Raw genomic sequence first — 20712 nt, 5'->3', positions numbered from 1 at the left:
AGTTTTCCAGGCAAAATGTACAAGAGTTCATCACCACTAAGCCAGCCTTACAAGAAATATTTATTTATTTATTTATTTATTTATTTATTTATTTATTTATTTATTTATTTATGATAGTCACAGAGAGAGAGGCAGAGACACAGGCAGAGGGAGAAGCAGGCTCCATGCACCGGGAGCCCGACGTAGGTTTCGATCCCGGGTCCCCAGGATTGCGCCCGGGGCCAAAGGCAGGCGCTAAACCACTGCACCACTCAGGGATCCCCTACAAGAAATATTAAAGGGAATTTTTTAAGTGGGAATAAGGGGTCATACTAGAAAAAAAACTTCACTGGTAAAAATGAACAGATAGTAAAGGTAATAGATAATTACTTAAAAAGCCAGTGTGGAGGTTAAAACAGAAAAGGACAAAATTATAAGTACAAAAATTAGTCAAGGGCTACCCAAAATAAGAAGAGGTAAAATATGACATACATAAAATGTAGAGGAGGAGTAAAGATTTAGTGTTTAGGCTGTGTTTGACCTTAAGTGATCATCAAATTAATAAAGACTACTCTACACCGAGGATGTTATATATGAATTCAATGGTAACTACAAATTAAAAATCTATAATATATATACAAAAATAAAGAGAAAGGAATCTAAGTATAACACTGAAGAAAGCCATCAAATTATAAAGAAAGAGAGCAGAGATGAAGGGAACAGGAAAGAAATAGAAAAACAAAATGGTAGGAAGTACATACCTATCAATAATCACATGTAAAGGGACCAAATGCTCCAATCAAAAGATATAGTGTGATTGAATGGATTGAAAAAAAGTTCCATCTATATGTTGCCTATAAGAGACTCCCTTCAGACCAAAAAACATATGGACTGAAAGTGAAGGAATGGAAAAATATATATCAGACAAAATGACTAAAATAAAGAGTGTAGCCAGAGACAAATAAGGGCATCACATAATGGTAAAAGGATCAATCCAACAAGAAGATGTGACAATTGTAAATATCTATTCACCCAATATAGGAGCACCTGAATATACAAAGCAAATAACAGACATAACAAGAGAAATTGACAGTAATATAATAATAAATAGTAGGGCTCTTTAAATACTGCATTACATCAATGGATAGATCATCCAGACCAAAAATCAACAAGGAAACAATGGCTTTGAATGACACATTAGACCAGATGGACCTAACAGATATACAGAACATTCCATTCAAAAACAGAATACACATTCCTTTCAAGTGCACATGGAACATTCTCTGAGACAGATCACATGTTAGGCCACAAAACAAGTCTCAATAGGGATCCCTGGGTGGCGCAGCGGTTTGGCGCCTGCCTTTGGCCCAGGGCGCGATCCTGGAGACCCTGGATCGAATCCCACGTCGGGCTCCCGGTGCATGGAGCCTGCTTCTCCCTCTGCCTATGTCTCTGCCTCTCTCTCTCTCTCTCTGTGTGACTATCATAAATAAATAAAAATTAAAAAAAAAAGTCTCAATAAATTTAAAAAGATTAAAATCATATCAAATATCTTTGCCAACCAGAATGGTATGAAGCTAGAAATCGGTATGATAAAAAACCAGAAAAAACACAAACACATCAAGGCTAGACAACATGTTACTAAACATCTAATAGGTCAATGAATAAAGAGAAAAATCAAACGATACATGGAGGTGTATGAAAATGGAAACACAATAGTCCAAAATCTTTGGGACACAGTAAATGCAGTTGTAAGAGGGAAGTTTATAGCAATACTAGCCTATCATAAGAAACAAGAAAAATCTCAATTTAACCTTATACCTCAGGAAACTGGGCTTTGATCTTTTTCTAAAGTTAATAGAGATAAGAATATAATAAACATTGGAGTGGAAATAAGTGGAAACTAATAAAAAAAAAAGCAAAACATCTCAACCCCCCCCAAACCAAAAAAATCCCCCAAGAGCTGGTTCTTTGAAAAGATAAATGAAATTGATAAACTTTTACTCAGACTCATCAAGAAATAAAAGGACTCAAAATTAGAAACAAAAAAGGAGAAACAACCACTGACACCACCAAAATGCAAAGAATTATAGAGAATACTATGAAAAAGTAGATGCCAACAAATTGGACAACCTAGAAGAAATAAATGGGTAAATTCCCCAAAACATACTGTCTTCCAAAACTGAAACAGGAAGAAATAGAAAATTTGAACAGACTAATTAATAGTAATGAAATTGATCCCCAAAACATACTGTCTTCCAAAACTGAAGCAGAAAGAAATAGAAAATTTGAACAGACCAATTACTAGTAATGAAATTGAATTTGGTAATCAAAAATTCCCCCCCCCAAAATTTTCCAGGACCAGAAGGCTTCATAGATGAATTCTACCAAACTTTTAAAGAAGAATTAGTACCTATTCTTCTCATATTATTCCAAAAAATAGAAAGGAAAGCTTCCAAATTTATTTTACAAGGCCAGCATTACTCTGATACCAAAAATAGACAAAAGACACTACAAAAAAAGAAAACTGTAGGGGAACATTCCTGGGAAACATAGATGCAAAAATCCTCAAAATATTAGCAAATTGAATTTAAAACTGTATTAAAAAAGGATCATTCACTATACTCAAGAGGAATTTATTTCAAAGATGCAAGGGTAGTTCAATATTTGCAAATCACCAATGTGATACATCACATTAAAAAGAGGAAGAATAAAAACCATATGATAATCTCAATAGATACAGGAAAAACATTTCATAAAATACAACATCCATGCATGATAAAAGTTTTCAAAGTGTGTTTAGAAGGAATATATGGAACATAGTTCAACATATTAAAGGCTATGTATGAAAAACCCAGTTATCATCATACTCAATGGTAAAAAAATGAAGGCTTTCCCTCTAAGATAAGGAAAAGACAAAAAGTCCACTTTCACCACTTTTATTCAACATAGTACTGGAAGTTCTGGCTATAAGCAATCAGAGAAGAGAAAGAAATAAAATTGGTAAAGAAAAAATAAAACTCTCTATCCACAGATGACATATAATGCTGTATGTAGAAAACCACAAAGACTCCACCAAAAACTCTTAGAATAAATTCAGTAAAGTTGTAGGATATAAAATGAATACTCAGAAATTGGCTGCATTTCTATACACTGTTAATAAAGTAGGAGAAAGAAAAATTAAGAAAACAATAACATTTACAACTTCACCAAAAAAAACTTGGAATAAATTTAAGGAAGTGAAAGATCTGTACTCTAAAAACTATGATATTGATCAAAGAAATTGAAGATGACATGAACAATTTGAAAGGTATACCATGCTCATAGATTGTAAGAATATTGTTAAAATATCCATACCACCCAAAGCAATCTCCTTATTAAATGCAATCCCTATCAAAATATCAATAGCATTTTTCACAAAACTAGAATATTCCTAAAATTTGTATGGAACCAAAAAAGATCTTGAATATTCAAAGAATACCCAAATCTTAAAAAACAAAAACACACACACACACACACACACACAAACCCCAAAGAATACCCAAATCTTGAGAGAGAAGAACAAAGCTGGAGGTATTACAATTCCTGATTTCAAGATATGCTACAAAGCTATAATAATCAAAACAGTAATCAAAACAATAATCAAAACAGCACTGGCACAAAAACAGACACAAAGATCAGTGGAACAGATAGATTGGAAAGTTTACCACATCTATATAGGTTAATTTACAGAAAGGATGTAATAATATACAACGAGGGAAAGATAGTCTTTTCAATAAATGGTGCTGGAAAAAGTGGACAGCTACGTGAAAAGATTGAAACTGGGCCACTTTCTTATACATAAAAATAAATTCAAAAGGGATTAAAGGCCTAAATTTGAGACTTGAAACTATAAGACTCTTTAAAGAAAACATAGGCAGTAATCTCTTGGACTTCAGCCTTAGGAATGTATTTATGACTAGGTGTCCTTATTCAAAGAAAGGAAAGTAAAAATAAACTACTGAGATTACATCAAAGTAAAAAAGCTTTGTACAGCCGAGGAAACCATCAACAAAATAAAAAGGCAACCTAGTGAATGGAGAAAATATTTGCAAATAATATATCCAATAAGGGTTTATATCCAAAATAACTTATACAATTCAATACATACACACAAAACACATGAAAAAATGGCAGAGAAGCTGAACAGACATTTTGCCAAAGAAGGCATACAGATGCCAACAGACATATGAAAAGATGTTCAACATCATTAATCAGGGACATGCAAATTAAAACCATAATGAGATATCACCTCACACTGGTCAGAATGACTACTATGAAAAAAGTAAGAAATAACAAGTGTTGGCAAAGATGTGGAGAAAAGGGAGCCCTTGTGCACTGCTGGTGAGAATGTAAATTAGTCTAACTCTTGTAGAAAACAGTATAGGAGATATAAAAAAATTAAAAATAGAAATGCCATATGATCCAGTAATTGCACTACTAGGTATTTACCCAAAGATCAAGAAAACACAAATTCAAAAAGATATATGCACCTCTATATTTATTGCAACATTATTTATGGTAGCTAAAATATGGAGTTAACTCAAGTGTCCACTGATTGAATGGATAAAGAAGGTGTGGTATATATCTATACAATGAAATATTACTCAGCCATAAAAAACAACAAAATCTTGCCATTTGCAACAACACAGCCAGACCTAGAAGATATTATGCTAAGTGAAATAAGTGAGAGAAAGACAAATACCATATGATTCAACTTAAATGTGTAATCTAAAAAACAAAACAAAAACCAGACACTTAAATACAGAGAACAAACTATTGGTTGCTCGAGGGGAGGTGAGTGGAATGATGGGCAAAATAGTGAAGGGGATTAAGAAGTACAAACTTTCACTTGTAAAATATAAAAATCATGGACATGAAAAGTTAATCATAAAGAAATATAGTAAATAATACTGTAATGTATGGTGACAGCTGGTAACTATACTTATTGTGGTGAGACTGAGTCATGTATAAAATTGTGGAATCACTATGTTGTACACTTGAAACTCATATAACATTGTATGTCTTCTATACTTCAATAATAAAAAATAAAGTAGCAAAAAATAGTGGGCATAGAGGGAATGTACCTCAACATAATAAATAATTCCTATGACAAGCCCCTAGGAAACATCATACTCAACGGCGAAGAGCTGAATGCCTTTCCTCCAAGATCAGAAACAAGACAAGAATGCCCAGTTTTGCCACTTTTATTCAACATAGCATAGGAAGTCCTAGTCAGAGTAACTAGTCAAGAGAAAGAAATAAAAGGCATCCAAATTAGAAGGGAAGAAGTAAAACTGTCACTCACTATGTGCCGATGACATTTTGTATAGAAAATGCTAATGAGCACCAAAAACCTGTTAGAACTAATAAACCAAAGTTATAGGACACACAATCAATACAAAAAGTCTGTTGTATTTCTAGACTAATAATAAACTATAAGAGAAATTAAAGCAATTCTATTTATAATTGTATCAGAAAGAACAAAATATCTAGGAATAAATTTGTTTTATAAACTGAAAACTATGACATTAGTGAAAGAAATTGAGGATTATGCAAGTAGATATTCTGTGTTCATGGATTGGATGAATCAATATTGTTAAAATGTTCACACTACTCAGCAATCTACAGATTAAATGCAATCCCTGTAAAAATTCCAATGGTGTTTTTCACAGAAATAGAAAAATCAATCTTAAAATTGGTATATAACTGCAAGAGATCCCAAATAGCCAAAACAATTGCCAAAAGCTGGAGGTATTATGTACCCTGCTTACAAACTATTAAAAAATTATAGTAATCAAAACAGAGTGGTTTGGCATAAAACTAGACATACAGTTGGAACAGAATAGAGAGCCCAGAATCAGACCCATGCATATATGATTAATTAATTTATGACAAAGGAGCCAAAAATATACAATGGGGAAAGGACAATCTCTTCAATAAATTGTGCTGGGAAAATTGGACAGCCATATGCAAAACAATGAAATTGGCCTACTCTTAAACCATACACAAAATTTAACTCAAAATAGATTAAGGACTTGAACATAATTCTTGAAATCCTAGAAATCAAAGAAAACATAGGCAGTAAGCTCTTGGACATCTTTCTTGGCAATTACATTTTGAATCTGACATGAAAAGCATATGGCAAATCATATTTGGGCTAATATCTAAAATACGAAAAGAACTTTTGCATCTCAATTTCAGAAAACCAAACAATGCAATTTTAAAAAGGCACAGGATCTGAATAGACATTTTCCTCAAGAAGATATACAGATGGCCAACAGGTACATGAAAATGTGCTCAAGACCACCAGGCATCAGTGAAATGCAAATCAAAACCGCAAGGAGATATTACCTCGTACCTATTAGAATAGCTAGTACCAAAAAAAGAAGAAATAACACGTGTTGGTGAGGATGTGGCAAAAAGGGAACCCTTGTGCACTATTGGTGAGCATGTAAAGTGATGCAGCCACTATAAAAAACAGTATGTAGGTTCCTCAAAAATTAAAAATTGAACTACTCTATTAGCCAGCAATTCCATCTCTGAGTATTTACCCCAAAAAATGAAAACACTAACTTCAAAGGATATATGCATCTCCATGTTCATTGCAGCATTATTTTCAAGAGTCAAGATATGGAAACAACCTAAGTATCCATCAGTGGATGAATGTATAAAATGTGGTACATACACACACAAAGGAATATCATTTATCCATAAAAAGGAATGACATCTTGCCATTATTGATAACATGTGTAGACCTTGAAGGCATAAAAGTCAAATAAAGCAGACAAGGACAAGTACTGTGTGATTTCATATGTGGAATCTAAGCAATGACTCCTCCTCCTGGTTAAAGAGGTGGGGGCTGGGGATAGGTGAAATATGTGGAGGGGGTCAAAGGGTAAAAACTTCCAGTTATAAAATAAATATGTCATGGAGATGTAATATATAGTATGGTGACTACAGGTAATAATACCGTATTAACTATTTTAAAGTTAAGAGTCGATCTTAAAATCTTATCACAAGAAAAAATTTATTTCTAATTATGCATAGTAACAGATGTTAATTAGGCTTGTTGTGGGGAATCATTTTGCAGATGTCAAATTATATGTTGTACACCTGAAATTAATATAATGGGTATATGTCAATTATACCTCAATAAAAAAAAATTCATTATCCAAAGCTCTGCTCAAGTCCTGCCATGTCAGATTTTGCATTTTTAACAACATGATTCACATTAAAGCATGAGACATACTTGCCTAGAGGGTTATAGAAGAAAGGAGATAAGAGTGTTATTTGAGGGGAAGGAAGGGAGAAGGACCTTTTTTTTTTTTCTCTTTTAGAAAAAGTAATCACTGAGAAATGATCAGCGTGCACAATGTATGTCCCCTTTAGTGACCTCAGTGGTACAACATAGAAACATCTCCCGTGTGTAGCCAGATCTGTTCCCAATTGTAATTTCACAAACTGTCAGTAAGCCTTGAGGGCCTAGAAGCAAAGCTGCCTTGGGCTGAATGAAAGCTAGAAGAAGTGGGCTTTTCCAGGTAAGGGAAAGATGATATCCCCCAGGCATCAGAGCAAAAAGCAGCTCATGCCTCTTTGATTATGAAGCACATACATTAGGTCACTGGAAATAAAGGCGGGGGGAGGGGGGTGGGGGTCGGTGAAGGTGCCAAAAAGGAGCTGGCTGTTGATTGGCCAGCTTTGAGCATTATATCCCCAGACTCACCTGAGACACAAATGGCTTATGGATTGCAAGTGAATTCTGTGGCCAGAGTTCCTCCAAATAACATTTGATCTTCATTAGAGATGGCCACAGTATATTAACCTAACGGGAAAGTTCCAAGTGATTGTTTTCCAAAGAACATACCTCAGGGTGGGGACAGAGGAACGTGAGTGCAGTAATGTGTGGATAGCCAGTTCCAACAAGTTTCGAGTTGCTAGCTGCCCAAAACATCCAGTCACGTTAGTTCATATGGTCACACAAAGAATTAAGAGCCTTGTGGTGGTTTTGGGCTGTCCCAGCAGGCCAAGCTTAATGGCATGTTTCAGACACCAATCACACACTCTGCCTGACTGATCAGAATGGTCAGCCTACCAATCAGTGCCAGCCTCTGACAAACAAGAGTTGCTACCATATAGCTGGTGGGCTGGGTACTAGCTGGTCATCAGCCCTGGCAGGCAGCTCATAGATGCTGAGTAGGTCCCCAGTAGGTTTTGAACACAGACTTTGAAAGGAATGGAGCATACACAATTATGTCATTTCCCCTAAGCACCACATTGAATTTTTTTTTTTTTTAAGTGACAACAACATTCTAAAACAGAGAAGTGGTCAGATGAGTAATAAAACTTCTCTTTGTCTAAATAGAGGGTCTATGTATGGGCACTGGGGAAAGCCTAGACCTCTAATTGCAATGTAGATTCCTACCTGGTGCTACCTGGCCCAGAAATGACATGAGAACAACGGGAAGATGCTTCAGTGCCTCCCATCCCTCTGAGGCTGCTTTGTCGTGGCATAGTGTCTGTCATTGCTCAGGTTTGCTCTTCCCAGGGAGAATCTTCAGTTTGTGTTAATTCTTAAAATCACAACTAAACAAAATTTCCTTTCCAAATGGAGAGAGTCCTATATACCAGAGAGGCTCCCTCCCTACTGGGGTCCAAGGAGCCCCCATTTCTGCTGTGTATTGAGCTAACCTGGGACTTTTTTGGCTGTCCTCTGGTTGAGAATTGAGAAAGGATTTGGTGGTTTCAAAGTGATCTAGCTAGGTTTCAACTCTTCTTGACTTGGAATAGTGGTTTCTCTCCTCTGGCTGCACACCAGAATCTTCTGTGTAGTTTCTAAAACTTGCCCATGCCCTGATCCCACCCCTGAGCAACTGACTTAGAATCTCAGGGAGGTGCAGCCTTGACATTGGCCTTTTAAAGAAGTTTCTCCAGTGATTCTAATTGTGTAGCCCAGTTGAGAACCCCTCACTCAGCCCCCAAATGGATCTCATCAGAGCTTTAAATCATCAACCATAGGACAGCCAGTGAGAAGAGGTGGCCTTACAGAAAATGAGTCTGAAGAAGGGGTTGTTGAGGATTTGCTGATGATCTGAAAAAGGGATGAGCTTGGGAGGAAGGAAATCAATGGGGAAAGTATAATGGCTGTGGGAGGTAGGTTTGTCTTAGAGAATGATCAGAAACTCTAAGCTTTGGGATGAATACTGGGCAGGTGAGTTGATTGACAGATGGGATGTGAAGCATGTGAGATCACAGAGGATTTGGCAGTGGTGGCATTTTACTTCCTACTGCGGCAGGGTCTGTACCTTTAGATTTACCTTTCAAATAAAATCCACTCACCTGGCCCCAGCTGGAGAAGGCCCACTCTACACAGAGCTGTTGGTTACAGGCCTGGGTGTCTACTGGCCGTTTGGCGAGTTGTGTACACAGATCATTGGACACAGGGGTGGAGATCCCAGAGGCTTTTAGCTTCTGGCAGGTCACCCGGCGGGTCTGGACACCTCCCCCACAGCTCCGGGTACAGGCAGACCAGGAGGTCACCATCCACCTGGGGAGAGGAAGAAGAATCAGGGCAGGTGCAAAGGTTCAGGCATACACTCTCAGAAAAAAGAACCTGTGCATCCCCTTGTTCTCACCACACAGGTACTAATTCTGGGGCATGGCCCTTTTCATGGTATACATGGAGTAGAAGGCTGAAAATGGTCCCCCAAAAGATCTACATCAGATCCCCAGAACCTAAGAATGTTACCGTATTTGGACAAATGATCTTTGCTGATATAATTAAGGATTCTGAGATAAGATTATTCTACATTATCTGCCTTCACAAATGTCCTTGTAAGAGAAAGAGAAATTGGAAAAGAGGAGGGGACAGTGTGACCACAGAGGCAGAGGCTAGATTAACATGGCTGCAAGTTGAGGGATGCCTGGAACCAACAGAAGTTGCAGGGTTTGAGAAAGTTGCAAGGGGTGCAGCCCTGCTGACATCATGATTTTGGACTTCCAGCCTTCAAAACTGTGAGAAAATAAATTATCTATTCTTTTCAGCCACCATGTTTGTGGTAATTTGTAATGGTGGCCACAGGAAAAAAATACTCTTTGGAAATTGACTGCACAGGTGCATCTTGAAAAAGCAGTCTGAAGAGGGCCAAGTTCCCTCTGGCTCTGTGGAGCAGTGTCCCACCTCCATGAGTCACGGTGCACAGGTCTGATGCCTCCTAGAGGGCTGCATATGTGGAAAATGTCGTTCTCAGGATGTTAGGTTCCAACTACAAATTTGGATGCTCAGAAGTGAGACTGACCAAGGCTGTGCAAATGGCTTTTCTCATAAAGCCAGGCTGGAACTGGGGAAACACTCCGAAATCCTTGGTCCAGATACAAACCCGGAGGAGTTCCCTGTGCATATCTGCACTGTGGGCTAGTTCTCAAAGAGAAGGGGAAAGGGGGACAGTTTGGGGGAGATAGAAGAGCTTTAGGGCTTTCCAGACATTTTATGCAATCTAGGGAAAAAGATAATTCTTGGGTTTTAATACTTGAGACAAGGTTGATCTAAATGAAATGGTTGAATGGCCAGCTGGGTCAAAGCAGGACTTCTCAGACTATTCAGAGACAACCAGGGTGACACCTGTTTGTGTTCAGATAAGGCTGCTGAGGTGCCTGAGAAGCCTGGCAGGGACACACCAGTCAAAGATGAACCTGTGGCCACTTCCCGGTCCAGGAGCACCACATCTGGCTCTTGGGAGAGACAAGTAGCAGAGCCAGGGAGCGAATTCCTTTTGGATCTGGATCTGTGACTTATTTAGTTTGGTGGAACTTCCCTGCTGCATTTGCCCTGGAGAGAGATGACTGCATGCAGATCTCCAACCCACAGGAGCAGAGCCACTTAGGAAGCAGGCATGAGGTGTTACAAAGCTCCTGGGGGCACTGAAATCCAAGCAGACATGGCCATTATTTCATTTGCAGAAGTAAATGAGGCTGATTGACTCTGACCATCACCACAGCAAATCAAAAAGTCCTTGGCATGTCCAAGACTTCGTCTTCATTTCAAATAGCTTGGCGAGGGCAGTCTTCCAGCCCCATATATCCCCGGTGAATGTCAGGCCTGCATTTCAATCAACTTTTATTTCCAAATATACATTTCAGCAATTTTTCAGGAGCTGGGGTGGGGGGTTTGAGAAAGGAGAGGTATGGCTATGTTACAGTTCAGGAAGGGTATAAAAGGACATTAATCATTCCCATGGAAACCTTCCCGTCAGCAAGTCAAACTGCTGATATTAATGAGCGTGTTTCATATTTCATTGAGTCTCTCCTGGTTTCAGCTGCTCCTTATGACTCAGCTGGCAAAACACAAAGCGGTTGCCTAAGTAGTGTAGGAAAGTCCCACGGATGGGTAGGAAGGGGGCACTGCAAGGCCCAGCCAAGTCCCCCCAGGCTCTGGATGCCATACCGGTGCCAACTCTAAGTCCATCCATTATCCCTTTAGCTACTGTCTGCAAAGTGGGGGTAGGGTGCTCTATGGGACACCCGGCTTCTCAAAGCTACAAGAGGCAGACATGGCGGTGGGTGTCACTCTGGGGCCAGAGGCAGAGAATGCATATCCAACATGGAGGCAACTATGGAAAATGAAGATTTATTTTGACTTTAGCAGGATGCAACCCTTTGAAGAAAAAAATTGGACAAGACTTCCTCACCTCAACCAGAGTACCGATTAGCACAATTTTTGAAGTTAGAAGAAAGAGGAGGGACTGGGGTAGAGGCCAGGAACCCCTATCCCCTCAGGACCTCAACTACAAACACAGTTGTCATCTCACAAACAAATCAGAGAGCAAGCTTCTTACTGCAGGATGCGAGCTAGGGCTGGCCAGGGCCTGGGATGCCCCTGCTCCCTGAACAGAACCTCTCAGGCACTTGGGATGCCCCGGGGAAGCCCTTAGCCTGAGTGGTGAGGACAAAAACTGCCCAGGGAGGAGAGCCATTCTGAGGGGTATCTTCTGTAGGGTGGAGAGACCTGACAAGTCTGTGCCTAGAAAAAAGTGCCTTGGATGGCAGGCCCCCTTGCTGGCACAACATGTCTCTTCCTGTGCAGTGCTGGACCAAGGCTAGCCACTGACTTGGCTAAAGGTTGGGGCCAACTTTGGGGCCCAGCTTTGGGGAGGCCTAAGCCAGCATCTGCTACACTCACCGAGAAGGGCAGTCTCTCCGGTTGCAGGCGATGGGCTGCACAGCAGGGCGCACCTTCCCTGCGCAGTGAGTGGGGTTGACCTCTGTGCTGTTCAGGAGACACCTCAGGCGGGGCTGCTGAATGCCCCTGTTACCACAGGAGGCCGAGCAGGTTGCCAGTCTGTCCACAGACCACCAGTAATCTGTCATAGAAGGAGAATCAGAGGTGAAAAGAAGATTGCATTATTGCCTATGTTCTGTGGGCATGAGGAGCTCTTATGAATGAGACTCTGTCCTTGAGTGGGCTTCATTCCCAGCTTAGGCAGGCAAGTGGTATGGTGTCCAGGAGCCTCTGGTGGCTTATCCATAAAGCGAGTACAAAACCCCTACCTTGCAAAGTCGTGAGGGCTGGGTATAATGAAAGCAAGGGCCTAGCCCGGTGCTGGCACATAGAGAGTACTTAATCAGTGGCTGTAGTCCCTATTTTTAAATACATTTCTAAAGTATTTTTTCTTTCTAGTGGGTCACCAGTTGGACTTTCTTTTCCAACAAAGAGCTACAAAAATATCAGATACTTAACAGTCATATTTATATGTGTACATTTGAGTTGGACTTTGTAAATGTTACCAAAAAAAATAACCAAAAAAACAAAAAACAAAAAACCAAAAACCCCAGCCTACCCAGAGAGTCCTCATTTATATGAGATTATGACGTCAGGAAGAAATTCAATTTCTTAGAATTTTCTATTTGGGGGTCTGGGACTCACTGGTAGGAAAGCTGTTAAAAATAACTGTGGGCTGGTAAACTGGGAGTGCTTATTTGCAAGGTCGTATATTACAAATCTTGCAGATAGGCACTGGCTTCTGGTTTTCAGCAGAGAATGGCTGGTTGGCAAGAAAATGGAACATTTACTTTCCTGTCTGGAAAGCCAAATGGCAGGGGAGGATGCTTAAAGGGAAAATCCATTTGCTCAGAAAAATCTCCCTTCTCATGTGCTACATTGGTGCAAAATTCTGTCCCTTCCCAAAGAATCCTTCATTTTAGAATGCATGCAATAGAATTTTGCTTTCCCTAAAAATAATCGTAAATAGGCCACAGGTAGAAATAGCTCATGGAGCGCTTGAAAGCCTCACTTAATTTCTGAAGGAAGGCCCAGTTTGGGTTTGTTTCTTACTGTTTTAGGCCCATTCACAACTCTTTCTTGGTATAGCTAAAGCCAAGTCTCTGCCAAGGGCTTTTTAAAAATTTTTTTTTAAAATTTAAATTCAATTTGCCAACATACAGTATAATACCCAGTGCTTGTCTCATCCTCTGCCCTCCCTAATGGCTGTCACCCAGTCACCCCATCTCCCACCCACTCTCCTTCTGCAATCCTTTGTTTGTTCCCAGAGTTAGGAGTCTCTCATGGTTTGTCTTCCTTGCTTATTTTTCCTCCCAAGGGCTTTCTCACCTGCCCGTGTTCCTAGAAAGTTAATGCACGAGCCACACAGTCTGTTTTTTGATGGGGTCACAGAAAGGTGCCTGCAAAACACTTAAGCACGTGACTGCAGCTGAAGACTCTTTAGCACGATAAGGAGGTACTGGTACCAGCTTGATTCTCCGGTAGAGGAGGCAATAACCAAGCAATTCAGATCAAGAGGTTTTTTGTTTTTTTTTAGTCAAGCCAACAGAGAAAATGTGTATGCATTAGTTTAATAGGCTACTTTGCACACATGCGTACGTGAAATTCTTATTAAACAAACAAAAATGAAACTCTTTTGGCTTTGATATATCAGTGTTTCCTTGGTCCTCAGTGGCAGCAATGTTATGAAGTAGAAGGAACTGTTTATGAAAGCAGCTCTGATTTTTCCAGAGTCTGCTGGGATGGTGCCTGGTGGCTCTTCTGAAGGGCCTCATCATATGGAAACATGGTTCAGCTTTGATTTTCATGCCCTAGGAACCACTGAAATCAGAAATCACTTTGTTTCATTTGAGAATTAGATTCTCAGGTGGACTTTCTCATTCAAGAAATAAACCCGGCAGCAGAGCCTGAAGGATTTCTTACCTTGGATCACTAAAGAGGCCTTCTGTACGAGTATTCCTGCCTCATTCTGAGCAAGGCAGCTGAATTCCCCTTGAGACCCGCCACTAAGATTTGCAACCTGGAGAATCTGTCCAGCTGCCAAGATATGATGTGTCAGTCCTGGGACAGTGGCAACTGGCTGACCACCATGGAACCAGGTGATATTGGGGGTAGGGTGGCCTTTGATGGGACAGCCTAGGAGGAGAGGAAGAGAGAGAGAAGACATTAATAAAGTGAAACGGGATATACACCTGATGAGTTGTTTTAGTCTCTGTGGCTTAGAAGCCATGCATACAGTGTAGTCTCTACCTATGGCACTTTTTGTATGCTTGCCATTTCCAAGCCAAAGGATGTTTCTACCCAGGAATTTTGGGAAGGTGACTATTATTCATTCAGTTAAGTAAAAATTCTTAGAGTACACAAAGTACCTATTTCTATATCCTCGTACTAACATTTTTAAAAATGAAGGAATTAATATTCACTCACTGAACATTTTTCAAGTTAATTAGTTCCTATACTGTTTTTATACTAAGAGAAATCAGTTCTTCAAATGCAGTGAGTTGGAAAAAAATTCTATGTAGTAATAGTTAAGAATCAAACTTTAATTGGTTAAGGTCTAATATTTGCCACTATTTTACTGTTTATGTGATTTTCAAGCCTAAGTTTTTCAACAGAATCTAGGAAAATACTTGTAAACATTGATTTCATTTTTCTGTCAGTTAAGAACCTTGGCCTTCTAACAACTCTTACCAAGCATTGGACATATACTTATCTTCATAGTCACTGAACATATTTTGATATATTAAAATTCTAAAATATTAAACTTACATACTATGTCTACCCAGGCTTTTTTTTTTTAAAGATTTTATTTATTTATTCATGAGAGACACAGAAAGAGAGGGACAGAGACATACACAGGCAGAGGGAGAAGCAGGCTCCATGCAGGGAGCCTGATGTGGGACTCGATCCCAGTACTCTGGGATCACGCCCTGAGCAAAGGCAGATGCTCAACCACTAAGCCACCTAGGCATCCCTCTACCCAGAATTATTAAAGTAAACTAATTGCAATTGTGAGAAAAAACTAATTTTCTCTAAATTCAGAGTACTTGCTGAATTTGCTGTTGTGTCTTCCACAACTTATCTTCCACAGAAAATTTATTTGGATGTTTACTTTTTATTTTTTTTTATTTTAAATTTTAGGTAGTTAACATACAGTGCAATATTGGTTTCAGGAGTAGAATTCAGTAATCCATCACTTACATACAATACACAGTGCTCATCATAACAAGTGCCCTCTTTAATACCCATCACTCATCTAGCACATCCCCCACCCACTCCCTCCATCAACCCTCAGTTTGTTCTCTATCATTAAAAGTGTCTTATGGCTTATTTCCCTCTCTCCTTTTTTTCTTCCTCCCTTCTCATATGTTCATCTGTTTTCTTTATTAAGTTTCACATGAGTGAGATCATATGGTATTTGTCTTTCTCTGACTTATTTCACTTAGCGTAATATACTCTAGCTCCATCCATGTCATTGCAAATGGCAAGATTTCATTCCTTTTAATGGCTAAGCAATATTCCATTGTATATATATCACCTCTTCTTTATCCATTCATCAGTAGATAGGCATTTGGGCTCTCTCCATCGTTTGGCTATTGTTGATAATGTTACTATAAACATCGGGGTGTGTTGCCTCCCTTCGAATCTGTATTTTTTGTATCCTTTGGGTAAATACCTATTAAGTAGTGCAATTGCTGGATCATTGGATAGTTCTATTTTTAATATTTTGAAGAACCTCTACATTGTTCTCTATAGTGGTTGCACCAGCTTGCACTCCTACAGCAGTGCAAGACGGTTCCTCTTTCTCTGCATCCTTGCCAACACCTGTTTCTTGTGTTGTTAATTTTAGTCATCCTGACAGGTGTAAGATGGTATCTCATAGTGGTTTTGATTTGTATTTCTCTGATGATGAGTGATGTTGTATCTGATAGCCATGCGGATGTCTTTTTTGGAAGTGTCTATTCATGTCTTCTTCTCATTTATTAACTGAGTTATTTATTTTTTTGGGTGTTGAGTTTGATAAGTAGCTTTTGGATACTTACTCTTTATCAGATATGTCATTTGCAAATATCTTCTCCCTTTCTGTAGGCTGCCTTTTAGTTTGGTTGATTGTCCTTTTCTGTGCAGAAGGTTTTTTATCTTGATGAAGTCCCAATGGTTTATTTTTGCTTATGTTTCCCTTGCCTCTGGAAATGTGTCTAGCAAGAAATTGCTATGGATGAGGTCAAAGAGGTTTCTGCCTTTGTTCTCCTCTAGGATTTTGATGGTTTCCTATCTCACATTAAGGTCTTTCATCCATTTTGAATTTATTTTTGTGCATGGTGTAAGACAGTGGTCCAGTTTTATTCTTCTGCATGTGGCTGTCCAGTTTTACCAGCACCATTTGTTGAAAAGACTTTTTCCTATTGGATATTCTTTCCTGCTTTGTCAAAGATTAGTTGAACATATAGTTGTGGGTCCATTTCTGGGTTCTTTATTCTGCTCCATTGATCTTTATGTCTTTTTGTGCCAGTATCATACTGTCTTGATGACTACAGCTTTGTAATATAGATTGAAATCTGTAATCATGATGCCTCCACTTTTGTTTTTCTTTTTCAGAATTACTTTGGCTATTCAGGATCTTTTGTGGTTCCACACAAATTTTAGAATTATTTGTTCTAGCTCTGTGAAAACTGCTGGTGGCATTTTGATTGGGATTGCATTAAATGTGTAAATTGCTTTGGGTGGTACAGACACTGTAGCAATGTTTGCTTTTCTAATCCATGAGCATTTGTGTCCTCTTTAATTTCTTTCCTAGGTATCTTATTATTTTTGGTGCAATTGTAAATGGGATCAATTCCTTTCCTTGATTTCTTTTGCTGCAGCTTTGTTACTGGTGTATAGAAATGCAACAGATTTCTGCACATGGATTTTATATCCTATGACTTTGCTTAATTGATGTATGTGTTCTAGCAATTTTTTGGTGGAGTCTTGGGTTTTCTACATAGAGTGTCATGTCATCTTCAAATAGTGAAAATTTGACTTCTTCCTTGTCAATTCAGTGACCTTTACTTCTTTTTGTTGTCTGATTGCTGAGGCTAAGCCTTCCAGTACTATGTTAAGTAGTAATGGTAAGAGTGGACATTCTTCTTGTCTTATTCCTGACCATAGGGGAAAGGTTCCTGACCACAGGGGAAGTATCACTGAGGATGGTATTAGCTATGGGTCTTTTGAATATTGGGGGAGACACTGTTAGAATTTGTATAGGATGCAGAATTAACACAGGAAAGGTCCTTAGATATTGTCTAGCCTTGTGAGAAAGGAGGAAACGGAGGCCTTGAGATGTTAAGACACTTCAAGATCAAGTGACATGCCTTCTGATTCCTTACCATGTGTTCTTTTCCTCATGCCTGCTACCTGTTCAGCTGGGCATCAGCAGTTTTACCTAGGCACCTTGTTATCTTCTTCCTTTGTCTGCTCATTCTTTTTGCCCCCCCCCCCGCCCCGTCTATCCCCCTCCCTTTTTACATTTTCATAGCAATTGTTTCGTTGAAGTGCTTATAGCAGACTACTTTGAAGAAGGGCCCTGGAAAAATAATGCTAAAACTGACTATAAGAAGTTCAGTATGGAATATCATTGTTACAGAACCCTGTTCTTTATTCCTCCCTGTATTTTTTTTTTTTTATTCCTCCCTGTATTGACTCACTTTGCCATGTAACTTTGCAGTGGCCTTTGATGATAGGTGGGCTGTACTTTCCCACCTCCTGATTTTGGGTTTGGCCATGTGACTACTTTGGCCAATAAAATAAGTCAGATGTTATACTAATAATATGAAAGAGAAATTAAGAAAACAATTCCATTTATAATAGTATAAAAAAGAATAAAATACTTAAGAATAAATTTAACTGAGGATGGAAAACGTGTACACTGAAAACTATAAAATGTTGCGGAGACTATATTATATTCATGGATTAGAAAAATTAATATAGTGAAGATGTCAATACCCCAAATGAACTATAGATTCAGTATAATCCCTATTAAAATCTCAATGACTTTTTCCTTTTTTTTTTTCAGAGATAGAATAATCCATCTGTAAGTTTATATGGAATCTCAAGGGATACTGAATAGCCAAAATAATCTTGAAAAAGAAGAACAAACTTGGAGGTTTCATACTTCCTGATTTCAAAACTTAGTATAAATCTACAGTAATTGAAACATTACAGTACTGGCATAAAGACAGATAGACCAATGGAATAAAATAGCCCTCAAATAAAGTCTTGCTTATATGCTCAAACAACTTCTAACATGGATGCCAGGACCACTTAATGTGCTGGGAAAATGAGATATCTACATGCAAGAAAATGAAGTTGTAGACTTACCTCACACCATATACAAAAATTAACTCAAAGGGATCAAAAACTTAAATCTTAGAGTTAAATGTATAAAACTCTTTTTTTAAAAAAATATTTATTTATTCATGAGAGAGAGAGAGAGAGAGAGAGAGAGAGAGAGGCTGAGACACAGGCAGAGGGTGAAGCAGGGCTCCATGCAGGGAGCCTGATGCGGGACTCATTCCCGGGACTCCAGGATCATGCCCTGGGCAGAAGGCAGGTGCTAAACTGCTGAGCCACCCAGGGATCCCCCAAAACTCTTAAAAGGAAACATAAGCAGAAGCTTCATGATATTGGATTTGGCAATGAGTTCTGGGATATGATAATAAAAGCACAGGGCAACAAAAGACAAACTGGACATCATCAAAATTGAAAGTTTTTGTGCATCCAAGGACACTATCACCAGGGTGAAAAGGCAACCCACAGAATGGGAGAAAATATTTGCAAATCATAGATTTGGTAATGGATTAATGTCCAGAATATATAAAGAATTCCTACAACTCAGTAATAAATATAAACAGCCAAACTAAAAAATGGGCAAAAGACTTGAATAGACATTTCTCCAAAGATATAAAAATGGCCAATAAGCACATGAACAGATGGTTAACATCACTAATTGTTATAGAAATGCAAATCAAAACCACAATGAGATATATATCACATCCAGTAGAATGGTTATTTAAAAAAATAAAAATGACAACAGAAAATAACCAGTATTGGTGAAGATGTGGGGAAATTAGAATTCTTGTGCATTGCTGGCGGGAACGTAAAAGGGTGCAGCCACTGTGGGAAACAGTATAGAGGTTCCTCAAAAAATTAAATTACAATTACCATAATGATTCAGTAATTCCACTTCTGGGTATATACCCAAAGGAATTGAAAGCAGGGACTTGAATAGCTATTTGTACAGTAATGTTCATAGCATTATTCACAATGGCCAAAAGGTGAAAACAACCTGAATGTCTATCAGTAGATGGATACATGGATGAACAAATATGACATGTATGTATGATGGAATATTATTTAGCCTTAAAAAGGAATGAAAGCATGATATGTATGACAACCTGGATGAACCTTGAACCATTAAGTGAAAGAAGCCAGATGCAAAAGGACAACTACTGTATGATTTCACTTATATGAGGTACCTCGTATAGTCCAATTCATAGAAGAAAGAAACCAGAATAGTGATTACCAGGGGCTGGAGGAAGGGGAGCATGGGTAATTTTTTTTTTTTTTTTTAATGGGTACAGAGTTTCAGTTTGAGATAAAAAGTTCTGGAGATGGAAAGCGTGATGGTTGCACAATGATATGAATATAATTAATGCCATTGAACACTTAAAAATATTGAAAATAGTAAATTTTATGTTATGAGTATTTAACCACAATAAAAGAAATGAGGCAGATGTGCTAGTATACCAGTTCCAAACCTAAACCTCAAGAGGCTGTGTATTTTTGCTTGTGATCATGTGCCTTTGCTATCACTGATAGAATATGCTTGGACTGGCCTGATGATCCCAAGAGGGAGTTGAAAGAAATGTGGAGAACAGCCAAATTCACCCCAGCCAAACTCAGTTTAGATCAGCTAAACTTAAGATCAGTAAGAATAAATTACTGCTATTTTAAGCCACTGAGTCTTATTATTGTTATTATTTCTTAATGTGGTGATAGCTAACTGATATATTTAGGGAGAAGAAATTTCCACAATTCCCGTAGGCCATGGATCCAAGGGTAGGGCAGACTTTCTACCTGTGTGCTGATCACCTGTATCTTCCTATTCAGATACATAGGAGGAGCAGGTTCCCTGCATGCTCCTGGTGGCATCTAGGCATCTCTGTGGTATAAGGTCCATGGTGGTATCATTTTACTCCTGTCACAAAATCGGATAAGAATGACCTTAGGGAGAAGTGTATAGAAATCAGTCGAGGATTTCTTGGGAGCAGCAGTATCCAGCCCCCTCCAAATGTACCAAATGTAGTCTGGAATCAGATGCTGAAATCATTTTCTAATAAGAGGCAGGAAAGCTACATTTATTTAGGCAAATAGCA

At 38.6% G+C, this 20712-nt stretch overlaps 1 protein-coding gene and 1 long non-coding RNA gene across 5 annotated transcripts in view; one reads left to right on the top strand and one right to left on the bottom strand.

Annotated features, from left to right (window-relative positions):
- The window catches only part of LOC144322254 (uncharacterized), a 38387-nt gene extending 17836 nt beyond the window's left edge, over nucleotides 1-20551 (top strand). Inside the window, exon 3 of the long non-coding RNA XR_013387839.1 lies at nucleotides 18351-20551. This is a non-coding gene — a long non-coding RNA (uncharacterized LOC144322254). The remainder of the gene's footprint in view (nucleotides 1-18350) is intronic.
- ADAMTSL1 (ADAMTS like 1) overlaps nucleotides 1-20712 on the bottom strand; it is an 873417-nt gene that overhangs the window by 20737 nt on the left and 831968 nt on the right. For 3 of the 4 annotated variants that reach the window (XM_077912089.1, XM_077912090.1, XM_077912091.1), the window contains 3 exons: nucleotides 14219-14431; nucleotides 12197-12377; nucleotides 9358-9565 (listed from right to left, as the gene is read on the bottom strand). In XM_077912089.1, the coding sequence (XP_077768215.1) occupies nucleotides 9358-9565; nucleotides 12197-12377; nucleotides 14219-14431 (602 nt within the window). Of the gene's footprint in view, nucleotides 1-7031; nucleotides 7135-9357; nucleotides 9566-12196; nucleotides 12378-14218; nucleotides 14432-20712 lie in introns of those variants that run through there. The other variant, XM_077912093.1, reaches the window with a different exon arrangement.

This window comes from Canis aureus, chromosome 10 (genome assembly GCF_053574225.1).
Source record: "Canis aureus isolate CA01 chromosome 10, VMU_Caureus_v.1.0, whole genome shotgun sequence".
NCBI classification, from domain to species: domain Eukaryota; kingdom Metazoa; phylum Chordata; class Mammalia; order Carnivora; family Canidae; genus Canis; species Canis aureus.
Note: the sequence above shows the minus strand (reverse complement) of the source record. Positions and strands in the feature narration are given on the sequence as shown.